The sequence below is a fragment of the Tetrao urogallus genome, assembly GCF_951394365.1.
Source record: "Tetrao urogallus genome assembly, chromosome: 4".
NCBI lineage: Eukaryota > Metazoa > Chordata > Aves > Galliformes > Phasianidae > Tetrao > Tetrao urogallus.
In genome coordinates, this window is record NC_136817.1 from 38,783,816 (window position 1) to 38,801,551 (window position 17,736).

The 17,736-nt window shown below is 40.9% G+C and overlaps 1 protein-coding gene across 2 annotated transcripts in view; it reads right to left on the bottom strand.

Moving 5' to 3' along the window:
* Positions 1–17,736, bottom strand: part of UNC5C (unc-5 netrin receptor C) — a gene marked incomplete at both ends in the record, with an annotated part of 232,011 nt that overhangs the window by 24,250 nt on the left and 190,025 nt on the right. For both annotated transcript variants that reach the window (XM_079534620.1, XM_079534619.1), the window contains 3 exons: positions 11,346–11,510; positions 12,780–12,947; positions 14,447–14,627. In XM_079534620.1, the coding sequence (XP_079390746.1) occupies positions 11,346–11,510; positions 12,780–12,947; positions 14,447–14,627 (514 nt within the window). The remainder of the gene's footprint in view (positions 1–11,345; positions 11,511–12,779; positions 12,948–14,446; positions 14,628–17,736) is intronic.

Here is a 17,736-nt window from a genome sequence, read left to right on the forward strand (position 1 = left end):
GTAAATGCTACCTCAACTGAAATGCCAGAGCAAGAAAAGCTGCTTTCTGATGATGATGGTTTTTTTTGAGGCATTATGGGATAAACTATACTGCCTGTAACATCTACTTAAAACTTTATCTCACCGCAATGATTCCAGCCTTACAATTGCTTTCAGAAATATTATGTTCTCACACTCATTTATTTTGTCTGTTGAGGCAAGCTCACTTACGTGTACTCTCAGCATGCACACTAAATCTTCTGTAATAACCGCTTCCCACTTCTACCAGTGCACTTGTGGCATCGGCCAAAAAAAGTCAGGCAGGCAACTTCTGAAGGCTTGAGTGAGTGCTCAGCAAGTTGGAGCACGAATTTACCGTGAGCTGGTTACTCCCCAGTTATTCCCCAGGTGAATGATGAGGTGCATATTTAGTCCACCTAAATTCCAGCTATTTCAGCTATGATCTTATGGCCAATATTTCCTATGGCAAGATGTCCCTGGAGAGCAGGGGTCAGCCAGAGGAGATGGAAGGTATAAAAACAAGGCTGAATTTAGGCTGGCTGCTTCTCTACATGCTCGTCAGCCTCATACTCAAATCTGCTGGGAGATCCCTGCATTTCCTGTGTCCCATTGTGTATTTTGGGGGGATCTGGCATAGGGTAACATACCTTAACCAATTCTGCATCACCTAAACTTGTGCAGAGCTTGCACTCCTTCATGCAGAGACAGAAAGGCCATTCCCCTTTCTTTCAGTTGCTTCTCAGCTGGCAGGTTTGGCATTTGAGGCATGTCATTCCTGCCACACAGGAAGTGATTTGATGTCTGCCACTCAGGGTACAAAAAATGGCACCGCCTGGATTAGCTGTGAGTTTACTGACAGCCTTTTCTATTCCCAACAAAGTAGACATCCAAGTTCAAGTATTCTTAGGAAAGTAAGCAATTGTGGTCTCAAAATACACTAAAAGAAGCAGCAATCTCTCCATAGACTCTATTTGTAGCAAATACTTATTTGCCTCTGACAATTTTGCATGAATTCTCATATTGATAACTGCAGAGAACAGCCTTGCAGCTGCCAAAGATTGATACCAACTCCTTTACCAGAAACGCTTTGTGTCTGTATTCAAAGCACACCTATTACAAAGAGGAGGAAAAGACGAGGAAAATTTTTGCTTCCATTAATCTCACAAATTGACGTACTTTATAAATGGCATTTGATTGTACCTTCCTGCGTGTACCACTACTGAGAGGCAACTTTCTGAGCAAACCTTTGCTGCTGGAAAAAAATGTTCTGAATAGAAGAAAGAAGGGGATGAAGGGAAGGGCCAAGGACATGAGATGCCATGCTGAGCTTTTAGTTGTGGGCATACCAATTATTTGCCAAGGGTCGAGTCATGTCTGAGCATGCTGGCCATGGATAGATAAATAGCCATCCATGCTGGAGACTGCAAAATGCAAAGTCCTGGTCAAGGAGACAGCACTGCACAAGCTGGGCTGTGGTAGCCATAAGACCTCCCCTGGCTGAAGCAAGAGGACTCCTCACCTCAGGTTGGTTATTAAGCATCCCAGCCAAGCCGGGCCATGCCATCAGTCTGCTGAACAGCACATCAAATGCCAGGTCCATTTGTGTTTGCAAATTAAGCACAATTGTAGAAGATGACTCAAATACGGCTACTATAGGCACCCTTTGCCATTTGGGCAGGTGCTTCTAGAAGAAAACAATTTTTAGGCGCTCCTTTGTCATGAAAGAGTGTTCCAAAAGGGAGTGGGCCTTGCCATGGCAATGGAAGGCTTGAGGCTGCACATAGCAGTGCTGGCTGCACAGAAGGCTGGTCCATAGCCATGCTCCCAGCACCACAGCACAGACACTGCTTTAGAAAATAGGCTTTCATACCAGTCCCCTTGACTACGTCTTTGAACAATAAGAAAGGATGTTTTCATCGAATAATGATGCAAACCTGCTGGGATTAGTACCTGTAATAATGAAGAATGAATCCCCTCTTCTCTTCAAAGTAACTGCAGTGAATAGACATATTTTTCATTTTTTTTAATCTTTTTTTCTCCCCTGTATCAACAACATTGCCTGGCAAAAACCTCAGGGACATCTACCAGGATCATCACATTTTTTAACGAGGGTAAATGTAGAAAGGTGCTGTTGGCTTTGACTCTAGGAAGGCTGCTGAGGCTGCTGACTCACACGCAGAGCAGCTGGCTTCACAGTGAGCTACTTGCTTTCAGAAAAATAATTTAAGCTTCTTCCTACAGCTTGTTGGGAAATGTACATTTTCAAAGCAGCTTTTGATTTTTTGTTGTGTAACTTGCTGCTGGATGAGTCAAATAGTAATAAACATACTTTACACTTGCATAGTCCCTTCTGTTTGAGGATCTCAGTGACTTACCAACACCGGTTATTTATTTCCTTCATTTTAGAAGTACTGCTCTCGATGTCATACGTGGAGAATCAGTGGGAGGCTTGGGCTATGCACAGAAATTGCACCAATGTAATTGCACATGAAATGTATTTATGAAAAAGTCTTTAATTAATTTGATGTTTCTCCATGCATTCTACTTTATATTCCACATTAAGCTTGTAAATACTTTTTTTTTTTTTTTTTTGGTCCCTGTAAAAGTGCTTCTATTAAGTGTTAAAGGTGGACTTTTTTAACTCAAGTAATTACATAGGCAGAAATGCTTTGTACAAATGCAGCTATGTCATTATAAAGATGCATTCCCTAGGCATTGGCTATTTGCTTTCCATAAAGAATACCTACATCAATTTAAGCACTTTTATACCAATGTAATATGCTGAAAGGATGAATATGTCAAAGGTCAGAGAACTGGAAAGAAAAACCAGTCTAACACTAGTACACAGAGAAGACTTCAGAGGCTTTTTATCAATTTAGCTTAACTCAATTTCTGTACCAGTCACACTTACACTGCTTTGGGAAATTGAGTCCATTTAACTAAATAGATTTTGAAGCTCATTTAATTAGTCTGGTGCTGTTTGCAAACACAAATGATCCCTAACCATTGGGAGCCCAGCCGGAGCATTCTGGTCCCATATGCCTTGCTCCAACCTTCTGGAAATCCATTTGTGCCAATAACCACAGGAGACTCAAAGGCACGTCATCGGGGTTCAACAGTCTTCAGAATATCTGAATGTGTGGGATCACCTGGTTTAGGTGGTTAGCTGTGACATAGTAGAACATCTCTTTATACAGCAAGAATTCAGCTGCTGCAATTTGCCTCAGGAAAAACCTGTCTGCCAAGGGATGGGGTAGGAATGAAGAATTTCAGACCTATGACAGATAATAATTGTGCAGAGATTATGGTGCTGACTCCTCTGAGTCAGAAATTGAAACAGATTGTCATCAAAAAGCCACCAAAACAACTTTTAAAAACTATTTCCAACTTCTCTCCCCACAGATGAATATACCTCTCAAAATATTTATGAGCATATATACACATGCATACTACACATACTACAAAGTGGGAATTCAGTATCATGACCATAGGCATCCTGAAATCCTGTGTCTGATTTTACCTGGAAAGTCATTGGCCAGGGAACTAGCTTATTTTAAAGACAACTTTGCTCCTTGTGGTGTGCAGTAGGTTACAGCTTCACACAGAGAGAATTTTGTAAGTGCCTCCCCTTCTTTGGTCCCTAATAGATTTTACCAGCTTTCTAGTCATACTGAAATTATATTATTGTTTCATTTTTTAGCAGATAATGAAAATGTTTTATTCTGTTACTTGCAGAAAATAAAATATCAACATAAGAAAGAAAGGGGGAAAAAAAGCCTTTTCCATTTGTATTTTCTCCAGCTGCCTGAGTCACTACTTTCTCTTCCCTGCAGGTAACTACATAAGATGGTGGAGCAGCCGAAGGTGATATTTCTGGGCACACTGATACTTATCCAGTTTGGTTCATATTTACAAAAACATTTACAATTATCCTACAAAGAATCTGCTTTATGCCATTAGCTGCTGAGGTCACAGCTAATGGTACATATTTTGAGACTGTATCAAGGTTAGTGAGATTTTGAGATGTGCACACACATTTAATAAAGTGAAGATTGCATAAAGTACATCAAAACTGCTCGTTTCTTTAATGCATAATATTTTAATCTGGCATCACTTGCTTCTAATCTATAAATGCTCTTCACTTTCTCCTCTGCACAGTGCTTTTAAAAGGAGCTAGGGTCATGTAATTATGTGGTCCTTTTGAAAGCCTAGCCACATGATGTGTTCCCATATCATCCTGTTGCAATGAACATGACAGGCTGTGCATAATATACAGTAATAGCTCATTTTCCCCTTTTGGTTCCAAAGTCAATGCCCTTTAAATTGCATGTAAGAAAAGAAGAGGGCACTCATTCAACTGCTATCTTTCTTTCTCTATTTGATGGTTTCATCCAATGTAGTGACAGTGAAGTTGTAGTAACCTCTTGGTGGCAACAGGCTCTGAACTACAGAGCTGTGAAAGATGAATAGAGACTAATTCTCAAATGTAGAGACCTAAAATTTGAAGGAAGCAGTTCTTAGACAATTTGAAGTAGGCAGGTGGTGCATAGCGACATGAGAGTTTACAGGAACTGTTCCCAACTGTATGTAAGTATATACATATACTAGATGAATTCCAATATTTAATAAATCAAGGCCAGCAAGCTAGTCATTTTTTCCCATGCCAGTCCCAAATAACAGGCATCTAATTAGTTCTGTTCTTAATTCTGAACATGAGATCTTTCAGTGGTAATTCAGTATCTTCCACTTTCTCTGGCTCCAGATGCTCAGAATTGCTTGCAGTTTCTTTGCTGTTTTTAGAGCAAATTCTTTATGACAAGCAGAATGTGAAAATGCTCAAAGCTTTCAAGTGATTATGTTAACTCAGACACAACTACATAGGTCTCCATTTTCTCTCTATCATGGAAAAGCAGTCACTTTCACAAGGAGAAGGAAATTAGGAGACTTAAATTGACTTATAGGAGTTTTGAATTTCTCCCTCCAGTGCCCATAGGCCATGGCTGCACAAGCTGCTGGTAGTTCTTTCTCTGTTTGGGAGCAAAGTTAAGGGTACAAATATAACCTTGAAGTAAATCCCATATTCTTACTGCTTAGGACTAAACCTCCATGCTCCCTTAACATGTTTCTAATACAGATTTAATAGAGAAGAAATTACAACAATAATCCTTGTATTGCAGCTGCTGTTAATTGCTTCTCTCCCCTACTATTTTGCAGAAATTCTAGCACATAAACAAGGAAATGTCATCTGTAATTTATGGTGGATAAAAAATGGAGGGGGGGGGAAGGGGAAAGCACATAATAATGTCCACAGAACTGCAAAAATATTTCAGGCAAAATGTGTCCGGCTTCTTATATTTGCTCTTCTAGAGAAAGACCTTCAAGTCTGCAGTAAGTATGCTGAAGGTCAGATATGATATCAGGCATCCTGGAGATAATGCACAGTAATTTATTTTATTTTCCTGCTAAAGGACTAATTATTGGCAAGTTCATGGTGGGCTAATAAACAAGAAGCTGAAGGTTTTGTGACTGATTGTTTACTTGGGTGTTATCTCAGATCTTTCCTGAATGTATAGGTTAAATGGGGAGCCTCTCTCATTTCTGTCCTTGAACACGAGTGTATGATATTCTATAATTAAGATTGAAACTGTGTTTTCATTTTAAATTAGATTCTTGACTTTAGCTAATGCTGTTAGAAAGGTCTTGCCTTAGTTTAAGCATGCATATAATCTACATGGGATGGAAGAAGATGGAGGAGTAGGATAACCTGTTGCTACAATTTGGATGTGGATTAGAAGAGGCAATTTTGACATTATGCAATCTTTTAAAGTTAAGGACTTCGACCTTTTAGCTAAATCTTATGCCTGTCTTTAATATCTTAGAAGCACAGAATCTTAATGCTGGGTTTCTTATGGATGTTTGACAGCAAAAGTAAACACACATCTAGCATTGCAATTTGCTAGTTTGTGTATTTGCAAATTCCACATTTGCAGTGCCTGAATAGATTTCCTGGGGTTTGCTTTGTTTTGTAGCTGGCCTAGAGCAAATGAGTTACAGGGAGAGTTGAAACAAGGACAGGGTTTGGCACTGAAGAGGGAATGCATGGCAAGCAGCTTGGTGAAAGAAAACACAGTTAGAATGCATCCAGAAAAGGAGGAGTTCTATAAGCTCACAAGTAAGGTAATGTATTCCCTGGCTTATTTTTCAAAACAATCTAGAGATCTTAGTGTGCTCACCTTTCCTTAAAATTAATGGGGAGGGGGTTTTTCTGAAGTGACTGGGGTGGGAAAAAGCAGTTTCAGGGTCCCAGGCTCTGCTTGTGGATCTGCACTTTATACTCAGAGCTTTCATCTGCTTTGAGTAGGAGCTTTGTTAGGCATGAGCTCTCACTAAGCAGTTGCACAGGACCCACCAGAGTGAGTCGGTCTTTAGCTGGGGATTTCTCATGTTATTACAATAAGAATAAATAAGAGTCATAACTGAGATGTGTACATACACTCCCTTAGCTGCTACATCATTACATAGTAGTGGGGTTAAAAATAAAATATCACAACTCTTTATTCATATCAAATAACAATAGCGAAGAAAACTTCCTCTAGGAACAGATGAGATGTGCTCTTAAAATGAATAAAACTCCCCGTCAAAGGCTCAATGCAACTGGCCATGTGGATATATCATTACACTGACAGACTGAACATATTATAAGTTCCCTCTTGACCCACGTGCTCTTAATAAAAGGTTTTATTTCATTCCTCTGCACACATAGGCTTCTGTTGCAATCTCCCTCGAGAGAGCTTTGCTTACCTCCTGGAGCCTGAAAAACATTCCCCTGCTCTATGCACACTAATCTGCTCTGGAAGACCAGAAGTCCTCATCAAACTTCTCTGCTCTGTAATTCCTTGCTGAATGCTGGCTTTCAAAACAAGCCAAAATGGGAAACAAATGCTTATCCCATCAGAAAGTTCTGGTATGTTATATTAAACAAACAGGGCATGTGCAGTACATATATGTCCTAGGAAGAAAGAGTTCTTAGTATCAGGTTAACCTTGCATTCTACTTCAGATCTGTATACAAATAGCAGAGGGCTGTTAAAGGGTAGTAGTTAACCACTTAGTGAACCAGCAGGACAAACTGCATCTTCTTCACGTCCCTAGGTCACTGTGGCTGTAAGAGGCAACTTTATGAACTTAACTCTGACTTTCATACAAGGATTTCAAAGAATTTGGCAACCACAGAAGCAACATATTGATTCAGCAGGGGGCCTTTTTAAGAAGAAATGGAATTACAGTTCTGGCAATAACATCTTCTCCATTGCAAAACTTCTTATTTCTCAAGTAGTGAATCCAACTAGGTTGCTGTGCACATAAGTTATATGATTCTCTTGTAGAGTAAGAGTGATCAGGGAGCTGGTCCAGTGATGCCTTTAGTGGCAGGTGAGGATTTTTTAAATCTTTTCTACCGTCCTTTAAGTGATAGCAGCCTGCCTCAGTCTTTTCATGCTTATTTATTTAAAGGAATAAAGGAAAAGTCCACACTGAATCTAATTATGCTTGACCCAAGAAAATTTCCTTTTGGCTCTATGAAATGATGGGTTTGTAATCCATACTGTGACAGTATAAAGTGAACAGTTTTTACTAAACAGAGCAATGGTACTATTTATAGAACTAGATAACCTACAGTTGTCAAGTGACATATAGTTCAGTATTACCTTGCTGCTGTAAGACAGCTAAACCTATGATTTGAAGAAAAATTAAAAGCACAGCTTAGCCAGCCTTTATGAAAAACCATAGCGGCCTGCTTAAACTAAGAATGAGCTGAGGAAGGGACATTGATTGTCTTCTCCTGAGTATGCTGGTGCCAACTTGCTCATCACTAGCATGATCTCAGAATTTCAGATTTCAGAAAAGACATGCTTTACCAGCATGGACAGGCACACTCATGGCTATGGACTTTCTGAGCTTATTTATTGAAGTTAGGGATAAAAGAGACCTGAACACTGCCACCTGAGATTGTCAGTAGACAGGACACAGATGAAACACTTTGAGCATGGACACGTTCAAGATTCTTCATCAGGAGAGGGTGGTTGAGTAAGGAACATGGCATCAAATAATAGCCAGAGATCAAGGAGCATCTGGACAACACTCTCAGACGTATGGTCTGATTTTTGGCTGGTGCTATGTGGAGCCAGGAGCTGGACTCAATGATCCTTCTGGGTCCTTTCCAGCTTGGGTCATTCTTCGATGCTATGATACAGCAGTTAATATTTTTGACCTCAGGTGTGAAAAAGCAAGACAGCTGCACATCACCACTCATGCAGCAAGCCACCAACCAACACAGTTAACTCACTTTATAGGGTGTCCACCTCTTCCTGGCCACCAGCAGCAGTTTATGCAGAATGCAGAGCCAAATTTGGGCCACCAGACACTTTTCAGTATCACACAGGTACCTTGCCACCACGGGGCACAGCAAAACACTTCACACTGTACTTTGCTCTAAAGACACTTCTGATCCCATCATCTTATTTGTGCTGAAGTGTGAAGCGATGGTGCAGTGTTGTGCTTGCTTGGTGTCCGCACAGTACACCCACAAAAGTCATTAAGTGGAATGAGGGGAGAGCTAATTGCAGCATTTCAGCTTATAGCAATCCCCTGTGAGATGCAGTGTGTGCCTTTAAAAGTGTTCCTCATTGCACCAAAGTATTTACTGCAGTTCTTGTACTTCAAATGGGAAATAATGCAACTACAGAGGCAGTAACACAACTAGTGTGGGTGGTAGCCAGCCAATTCTTCTTACACTTACACCATATTTTGTTTCAGAAGATCATATTAATGCTGTTATGGGAATTACAAAATTGTTGTAACGGGACCTGCTAGGCAATTTTGTGTATGGGGAAACTTAAAATAGTAATGACCACCCTAAATTTGTCACTACAGCTACTCTTCTTCAGTTCAGCCTTCTGTCTCTCTGCAGGCTTTCTAGTTTAATGACTGTTCATCCTTTCATGTTAACAGAAAAATACTAACTACTGAATAAGAGAGTGTATGTGTATACTAGCAAGATCATTAATCCGAATAAATGTGACAGCAGAGTTGCACAAGAAATGCCACAGTTAGCGGAAAGCACAAACTGCAGTTTTGGGTGCAAAATACTGTAATTACAAGGGATGGAGAGAGCTCCACAGCTTTTATCCCCACAGAAATCAATATCGGTGCAGACTGCTGCTCTTTGCTGGAGCAGGGGCAGTCTGATGAAAGAGCTTATTGATTTATCCAGCTGATGCTACTGTAGTGAATAATAGACTGAAAGAGAAAGAGCTTGCAAATTAGACTCATTCAACTCAACGTTTTTCAGGACACCTTTTATATACATAAACATATAGAGATATATGTTTACAAGTGAGTTTTACCAAAGCAACAGCCTCATGGTAAGTTGGGCCCATCCAGTAACTCTTTGATCCCAGCTGCTCAGACAGCGCAGTCACTGAGGTCTGCCTCTGAGCAGGAAGCACCAGAGCACCCTCAGACAGGATCTGGCCATTGGGCAGGCAAGCAACTGGCCAACGCAGCCTCCTGAAAGGCTGGACACAGAGGGCAAGTAGTTGTGGCACTAAGTGGCACCCATCAGCATGACCGCTTTGAGATCTCTGGTAGGTCCAGATGTTCCCAGGCAGGGGAAATGCCAGCTTCAGGCCAGCCCTCACCAGCCTCATGTGCAATATTTTAGGAATGAAGAGGTCCATGTTCCTTCCTTGCTTATAGGCAGATCTGCTCTGGATCTAGACTCACATCAGTGAAAATATAAAAGAGGCAGAATGATTTTGCATAAACTGCAAGGAAAGAAAGAATGAAAGAGAGAGAGAGACAGAGAGAGAGAGAGAGAAAACAGTAGGCACACTGCCATAAAGTGCAACAAATCAATCTTCCCAGAGGTGATGGATCTGGAAGCAGCACTGTAGGTTTTACAGGTGTATGAAGCCTCAGGAGTATAAAGACACCACTAAAACACTGCCATTAAATTCCAGCACTGAAGGATGATCATAGCCCCTGGAGCCAAGTGGGTCAATATGTGACTGAATATTTTTCATTACCATTTTTATATACATATATATGAAGCAGAGTAAGATTCACAATAACCTTACATTCTCTCCCACTGAAGGCTTCTGCTTTATACTCAGCATCCACTTTCACAAATAAAATGCAATATACCATCAACAGATAAATGAGATCCCTATAGGGCTTTTATTCTGCTGTACTATTATATCTATTCTTCCACCAGATTTCTGCTTAAATGGCTCTCTTTATGCACATACACAAAGATGACATACACCTGTCTAAATATAAACTGATAGTAAAGAGCTCTTCTGTAGAGGGGATGTATCTTTTCTTCCTAATTTACCATAATGACTTATTCATACTACTGGAGCTACAGATGCGTTAACTTTCCCACTATGATAGTTACAGAGATGTTTTACAATAAGACAGGGGAAAAAAAATCCAGCCGTGTCTTTGGAAAATAAAAAGCCTAAAGCTCTGAATCTTACCTTTCTATATTCCTCTTAAAAACAAATACTGGAGAGCTACACTTCTTATGCTGTTGACATTGACTAATAGCTTTTCACACAATGAAATTGATGGTGCAAGTCACACTGAAGAAGTGTTTTTGGCCAATCTGGGAACCTTGGGGCAAAATACTGACATAGAGTATCACAAGAGGTTGCTGCCAGGACAGTAGCCACCTACTTAGAAAGTAGACCTATTAGTTTAGTGGTGTTACTTATGTGGCATTGGGTCTATTTCAGTCACTAGTCATCTGTCAGAGAGAATAAAAATTCCTGACTCTTTTTTCATTAGAAAACTCTAAGCATATTATGATCTGGACACACTGATACTGGATGGTCACTACCACAGCTTCTTGGGCAATGAAGAGCTGAGGCTCAAAAGAGAAGAAGGAAGAAATGTCTTGTACTTTTCAGGAGAGAGGTTATTGTAGTCAGGTTATTCTAACAAAATGCAAAGAGAAGTTTCAACATACCAGCAGAATGGAGAAGACTTCATTTTTAAGAATGGATGAGAAAGACATAGAAGACATTGCTTGCAAAAAAGTCGGAATCACAGCACAAGCCTACTCTTGCTTTCATCTCAGTCTTATTAGTCCCTAAGACGGGACCATGGCATGGACAGACACAGACTGAACAGATCTCAGTACTAGAGCAGACCTTCATGATGCTACTGCATAAGTCATATGAAAGTTGTATAGGTAACAGCTGTCAGGAGATATATGATGACAAGATCTTTAGCAGGTTTTTCTATGGCTTCCCTGGACCCCAGAGCTGATGCAGAAGCACTCACCCTGCATGCAGAGCCCGTCGGTGCAGTTCTTGGACTGTAGCACCAGTCCCTCGCAATCCTTGCCTCCATTCTTCGGGGCCGGGGCTGTGCACTCCCTCCGGCGCCAGTGGGTACACTCTGTGCCACAAGTGGACCACTTGCTCCAGGACGTCCATTTGCCATCCACTGAGACAAGGAGAGGACACAAGGTGTTAGGGGAACAGGTACACAAAGGGATGCGTGGGACCAAGGCAAAGCATTGCTCTTCTTGGAATAACTCTGCCTGGAATTTTCAGTTATCCTCGCAAGGAAGAAGGGCTCTAAGCCATGCCAACACGTGAATCAATGAAATGAACCAGCCTGTATTTTTAAAAGTCCTATTTCTGTCCCAGCATCATTTCTGCTCTTCCTTTCCATTTTTAGAAACATGTCAGCAGTTTATCTATGCTCAAAGTGTGCAATTTGGCAATCTGTGATTTTTTTTTCCTTTTTTTTTTTTTAACACAGAGGTTAAAATTAAACTTGGCCAGAAGCTCTTCTCTAGAATGAAGATATTTAATTTTAAATATTTGATACTAAAAGAATTATTTAAAGGCACGGGTATATTTCACAAGAATAGAATCAGGAATGCATTTAGCACCTTTCAAAATCCCGCAAATGATTTTCAAAAGCAAAATGTGAAACAGTCAATGAACTAATAACTAAATTATTCCAGTAATAGAGTTTGAGACAGTAGTCTGCAACTTGGAATAATGAGAAGAGGTGAGATTTTGAGCTCCTTTGACTCACTTCTATGACTCAGTCTTGGATGGCCAAGCTTCCTTAGTTGAAGTGACACCATGGTGACACTAATTTCAGTGATGCAGCCAACATAGGAGAGTACTAGGCAGTAGGACAGATGGCAGAATGTTGTCATGGAAAGGCCACAAACTACCCTCTGTCTCCTAAAACAATTTTGTAATTTTCATAAGTTTGCATTTAAATACCTTTTAAAGGTATTGTATTTGAAGTTGGGTAAATGTGCCTGAAATTTGGCATCCGCTCTCCATGTGTCTCAAATGATGCACTTGCTGTGACAGCTGGACTGAACAGACATTACAGATTTATTTGCATCACAGTCACTTTGTGGACTCAAATTCCTGTCCTCTTCCAGAGCTTTCAGACTTTATCTCCCACTGTTTGAAGCTCTGAGCGTTCTCCAAATCCCCTGAATTACTAAGGTTGAGACAAGGTTGCAAGCTGTGTACAAAAGTGGGACCAAATCTCTTGCTGCTTGATGTAATGTGTGCACTATTTTTTCTACTTACATAACACAATTTCCTATTCATTCACTGAAATGCTGGATTTATTAATAAAGAGAATGAAGAAGCTTCTGTGACTAGTGGCCTTCTCCTGAAATGACTGGTGCCAGAAAAAAAAGCATGCGTTGAGAGCTATATGCTGTTCATACCGTACCTGGACACAGGGTGGTGCAAGCTATTTTCTGAACGTTTTGCCCCTCGCAGAAGGCCCCCCCATTGAGTGGGGCAGGGTTAGTGCAAGTCCTTGTGCGCTTCTGGAAGCCTCTCCCACAGCGGCTGTTGCACACCGACCACTCAGTCCAGGTAGACCAGCCTCCATTCACTGGAAAGCAAGAGGAAGAGTGTAACACTGCACGAAAGCTACCCTGGAGATAACTTGCACTACACCTCTTTCTTGGATTTATCCATCATCTACAAACACTGAGACATTCTCATGCTTTCAACAGGAAGAGTTGGAAGTGATGATTTCTCTCTCTTTCTTTTCCAGAAGCTGATTTTGGGGTGTCAGGGCAACTCCACTCACCCCAGTGTAGAAACAGCTGGTGCGTACGTATGACCTAGCACCTCCATGACAAATATTTAAGCTGTTCAGAGTGAGCTTACACTATTTTTTATTTTGGACTTTGGGAAGATATTTATCCTTGGGAAGATGTTTATGCCCACTCTTTTCCACCTGCCTCAGCTTCTGGTTTAGATAGAAGAATGATGTGGACAGAGAAGGAACTGTGCCACTCTATGTATTAATGGCATCATCAGGGTATGGATAACATACCAACTGTTTAAACTCCCCAGCTCCCAAATATCTGTGGTATAACACAACCTTTAAGGGGATCTAATATCAAAACCCACACAAGTGGCTGCTCCTCTACATACATTCTTGACTTCACTGTTCAAAAAAAACCACTGTATATAAATGAGGAGGTGTTCAAGCATGCCTATATGTCTATGCTTTTGCATTCACCACAGTTACAAAACACAGTGCTTTTGCAAGGTCCATTTCTCAATATCAGAAACACTGCTAATCAACTCAATTCAGCTGTTTTTCTATAAAATCTGATCTAAAAGGCCCTCATTGTAACTTCAGGGAAGCAACTGCTTACAATTAAATCTAACTGCTAGACTGAATATGAAATGAATATTAGGGATAATCATAGGGATTTCTTCCCACTTGTCTATCCTATAATTAAGCTGATTGTAAGGAACACCAGGATAGTCAGCTGGCGTGCTGTCAGATCAGGTTTTGTTCTTCAGGATACCCCAGCTTGGGAAGCATTGTAGCGATGGCTTACAGGGGCAGAGACTCAGGCTGTGGGGAAGAACAGGACAGGCTAGAAGAGACCCCAGTAGAAATACTGGGCTGGCCAAAGGAAGGCCAACCTCAATATCAGATCAGGAGTGTTGTGTAGAATAATGCTATTCAATACTTTCTACTCTCCTTATATTTATTTCTAAGCCAGGTTGTACTCCTATGAATTGAAGCCATAGAGTGCTTTGGGAATTTGACATCAGAGTATGCTTTGGTAACAGGCATAAAAAATACGTTGATTAGAAGAGGGATAAGTATATGAGTGATTCTGTTGAACAGACACTCTTACCAGTACATGGAAGCACAGATTTCATTGTAGTTTCACTCTTATTTCTGAAAAGCATCAGTGAGAGAATGAAATGTAAGGGTAGAAAGCAAGGTGTGATGCTGAAGGAAGCCTCCATGTAGCTATTTGGTTGCTAGCAGCAGTAAGAGTTGCATACAGGCATGTTACATCTCTAGAAGCCTCCCTGCTGATCATTCACCCCTGTGCAGCAGGAAAAGGCATCACTTACCATAGACGATCACGGTTGCTGTAGTGCTTTTCCTTTTGGCCACAATGTTTTTGGCAACACAAGTGTAGTTGGCTGTGTCAGAAAGCCGGGCTTGCTTGATGATCAGATTGTGATCAATGGTGATGTAAAAATTTCGGTCTTCCACAGGATCAATCACCTCTTCATTCTTCAGCCACTCCACCTGAGGGATTCAAAGGGCAGGAGGGGAAAAACTGAATCAGCACTGGTCACACCATAGTGGGCTCAAAATCTGCCATGGTCTTGCCTATCTCTGAGAGAGTTATGTTACAGTATATATGGTTATGTTACAGTTAACTGTAACTATGTTACAGTACAAAGGACTCACCTGGTGCACACTGCCAGCTGGAAGGCAGCACCATGGCAGGAGAACGGAAGAGTAATGTTGACATCTACCTTTTTCTTCAGGCTCACTATCTCCCACCATTACTCTCACTGAATGGCTTGCCTTCAAAATATTAATGCGTTTTCAGAGTCAGCCAGCTGCTATGTTTGCTTTCAGAGCAGGAGGCATGGGATATGGAATAGGATAACTAAGGTCTTTATCTACATGCAGAACATTCCCTTACACCAGAAACCTAAAACAGCCCAAGTCTCTCACCCATTCTTTGTACATCTCATCTAATAGTGCAGTCACCTTGTATATATCTGCACAAGTTGTAATACAGCGAGGCCACATAAAAGATAGATTGCAAACAGGCCAAAATTATCTAGTATACATGCACTCACGTATACATGTCTGTTATTGTTTTGCTGTAGTCAGGGCTAAACGAAACAGAGGCAGTTACCAAGGAAATAGAAGCTCAAAAAGACTACATCGGTGCTTAGATTTCCCTTTTCTTTATGTAAACTGTATTTCATTTTAATAAAGCGTAATTTCCTTGGTTACACAGAAAAATATTTTTATATGTGATTTTTAATCCAGACAATGTTCTTTTTATTGCCTTCCCAAAGAAACACCCTATTACATCCCAGTTGACTGCTGTGAGCCACCCTTATATAATTTGGCTGAAAAACTAGTAGCTTGTTTTCCTTTGAACTGAGTGTGCTCTGAAGGAATGGACTGGGGACCTGGATGGATCAAAGCAGGGCCTTCGTGTCTCTGGATCATTTCAGCTTGTGCCCAGAGTTAATGAAAGAAAGAAAAATATAAACACAATCAGCCTGCTGGGCCCAAGAGGTGCTATCTGCCAAGGCCTGCTCTCTCAGACTCCACTTTGATGCGCTGCTCGACAGCCACATATTCCGAAACCATCCCAAAACAAGTGATGCTAAAAGTCCTGCAGAAATTGATAGGAATGGGTGAGAAATAAAAAGACATAAATCTTTGAAAACTGTGTTTCTATCACTGCAGTGTTCATGTTTTTAAAACACAAACTCTTGGTCATAACCTGGTTTTGCTTGCCAGGATGATTGAAATTGTTCTTTTCCTGAATCCCAATGGCCATCAAGTATAATCAAGATGGACAGACTCTTGTTCAGTCAGTGACAATCTCTGGCTGCTTCCCCACATGCAGGTCAAGTCTGCATGCAACCCAGACTGAAAAACCAGCCAGCTGCTCACCTCTTCTCCTGCAGAAGGTTGCTACTTAACCCCCATCTCTCACACAAATCAAGCATCTTTCTGTTTTTTCAGTCCTTCTCTATTTCTGGAATGGAGTGTTAGGACTCTAAAAGATGCTACACACAGTGCCAGAGTTGTGTACCCCACCACCTTCAGACCCACCACTACTTTTCCTGTGATCTGCACATCGAGAAAATAGGGACATCAGTGAGGACAGGAATATACTTGTATCATGGTCTGAGGCTCAGTCAACAATTTTCCTTTTATAGCCATGTAAGTACATGCACCAGCCCTCCTCACCAAGAGCTCTGTACTCAATAAATACCAGCACTCTGAAACACTCTCTCTCTCTTCATAAAAGCACACACATGCATATTCAGCTTGAGTCTCAGCTGATTAGACAAAATTAAAGCTATGAGCATTAAATTCCCTTTCATCCCTGCAAGAAAACTGAAGAGGATATGAAAATAAGAGTTGCCAATATCAGAAAAAAAAAGAGGCTCTACATAATTCAGTATACTGCCTCTAGCTCTTTGTCAAATCAGCTGGGAAAAAGATCCTCTTCACCTAATGGCTTACAGAATTTGCTAACAATAAAACATTAAGCTTGCAGAACCACAGGATTTATTTTTTCTTCTGAAAAATCTGCTTTGCCAGTACACTGGTACTGTGTGTGCATGTCTAAATCTCATCTCTTTTACTAGGTACTTCTTGAACATAATCCAACTCATTCTTGTGTTGATATCTGGGTTTTAATGATGTAATAATGAGTCTGTTCACACAGCAAAGTATCACAAAATCTGAAGGGAGGAGCTGAAGAGAAAACGTCTGAGACAAGAGAAGGGATGCTTCCTCCTTCCACATTTTAGCCATTAGTATAAAAAGCAACACAGAAAAGAGCACGCTGATCCTGCAGTAATTAGCTCTTGTGTTTTCTCCTTCAGTCCTTGTACAAAAGTTAACTAATTAAAGCACATTACAACATGTAAATAAGAATTCTGTTAGTATATATTTTCAGTTGCTAACGGCCTATTTTTTTTTCTGAAGCTACTCACCCACTGGCTGCAGTGCTCAGCACTCCTGCCAAGAGGCAGGTTTGAGTTGCGAGGTAAGCAGATCTAAGGAGAGCAGGGCTGTTTTCATGTAGATATAAACTGATCGGGTGTCAAACACGAAAGAGAGCAAAGTGGCTGAGACTGTGATTTGCGAATGATAAGTATGCAAACTGTTATTACTGAAATTAAAAGCAACACTCTCTTGTGACGCCATGTTATTCCCCAGACTGTAGCCCTCCCACTTTGTGTCACAGACCTGAGCTCTAGCAGGTGGGCAGGCAGAGGTGAAGTGGGATTCCCATGGGCATTCTGATATCCACAAGATGTCCGTCCTCAGGGTCAGGCTAAACCAAGCCCTTGTGACTTTGTTTTTCAATGTCTTCTCCAGAAAAGACATTTCTGGAGGAGATGCTTGCTATTCCTAGATATTCAGAGTATGCATTTGCTAGCTATAGTCACAAAGATTCTTTGACAGATATCTCCAATACCTGGGGGCCTACAGGAAAGCTGGGAAGGGACTTTTATAAGGGCATGTAGCAGCAAGATGAGGGGAAATGGTTTTAAAATGGAAAAGGGTAGATTTAGACTAGATATTAGGAAGAACTTTTTTACCGTGAGGATGGTGAGACACTGGAACAGATTGCCCAAGTGAG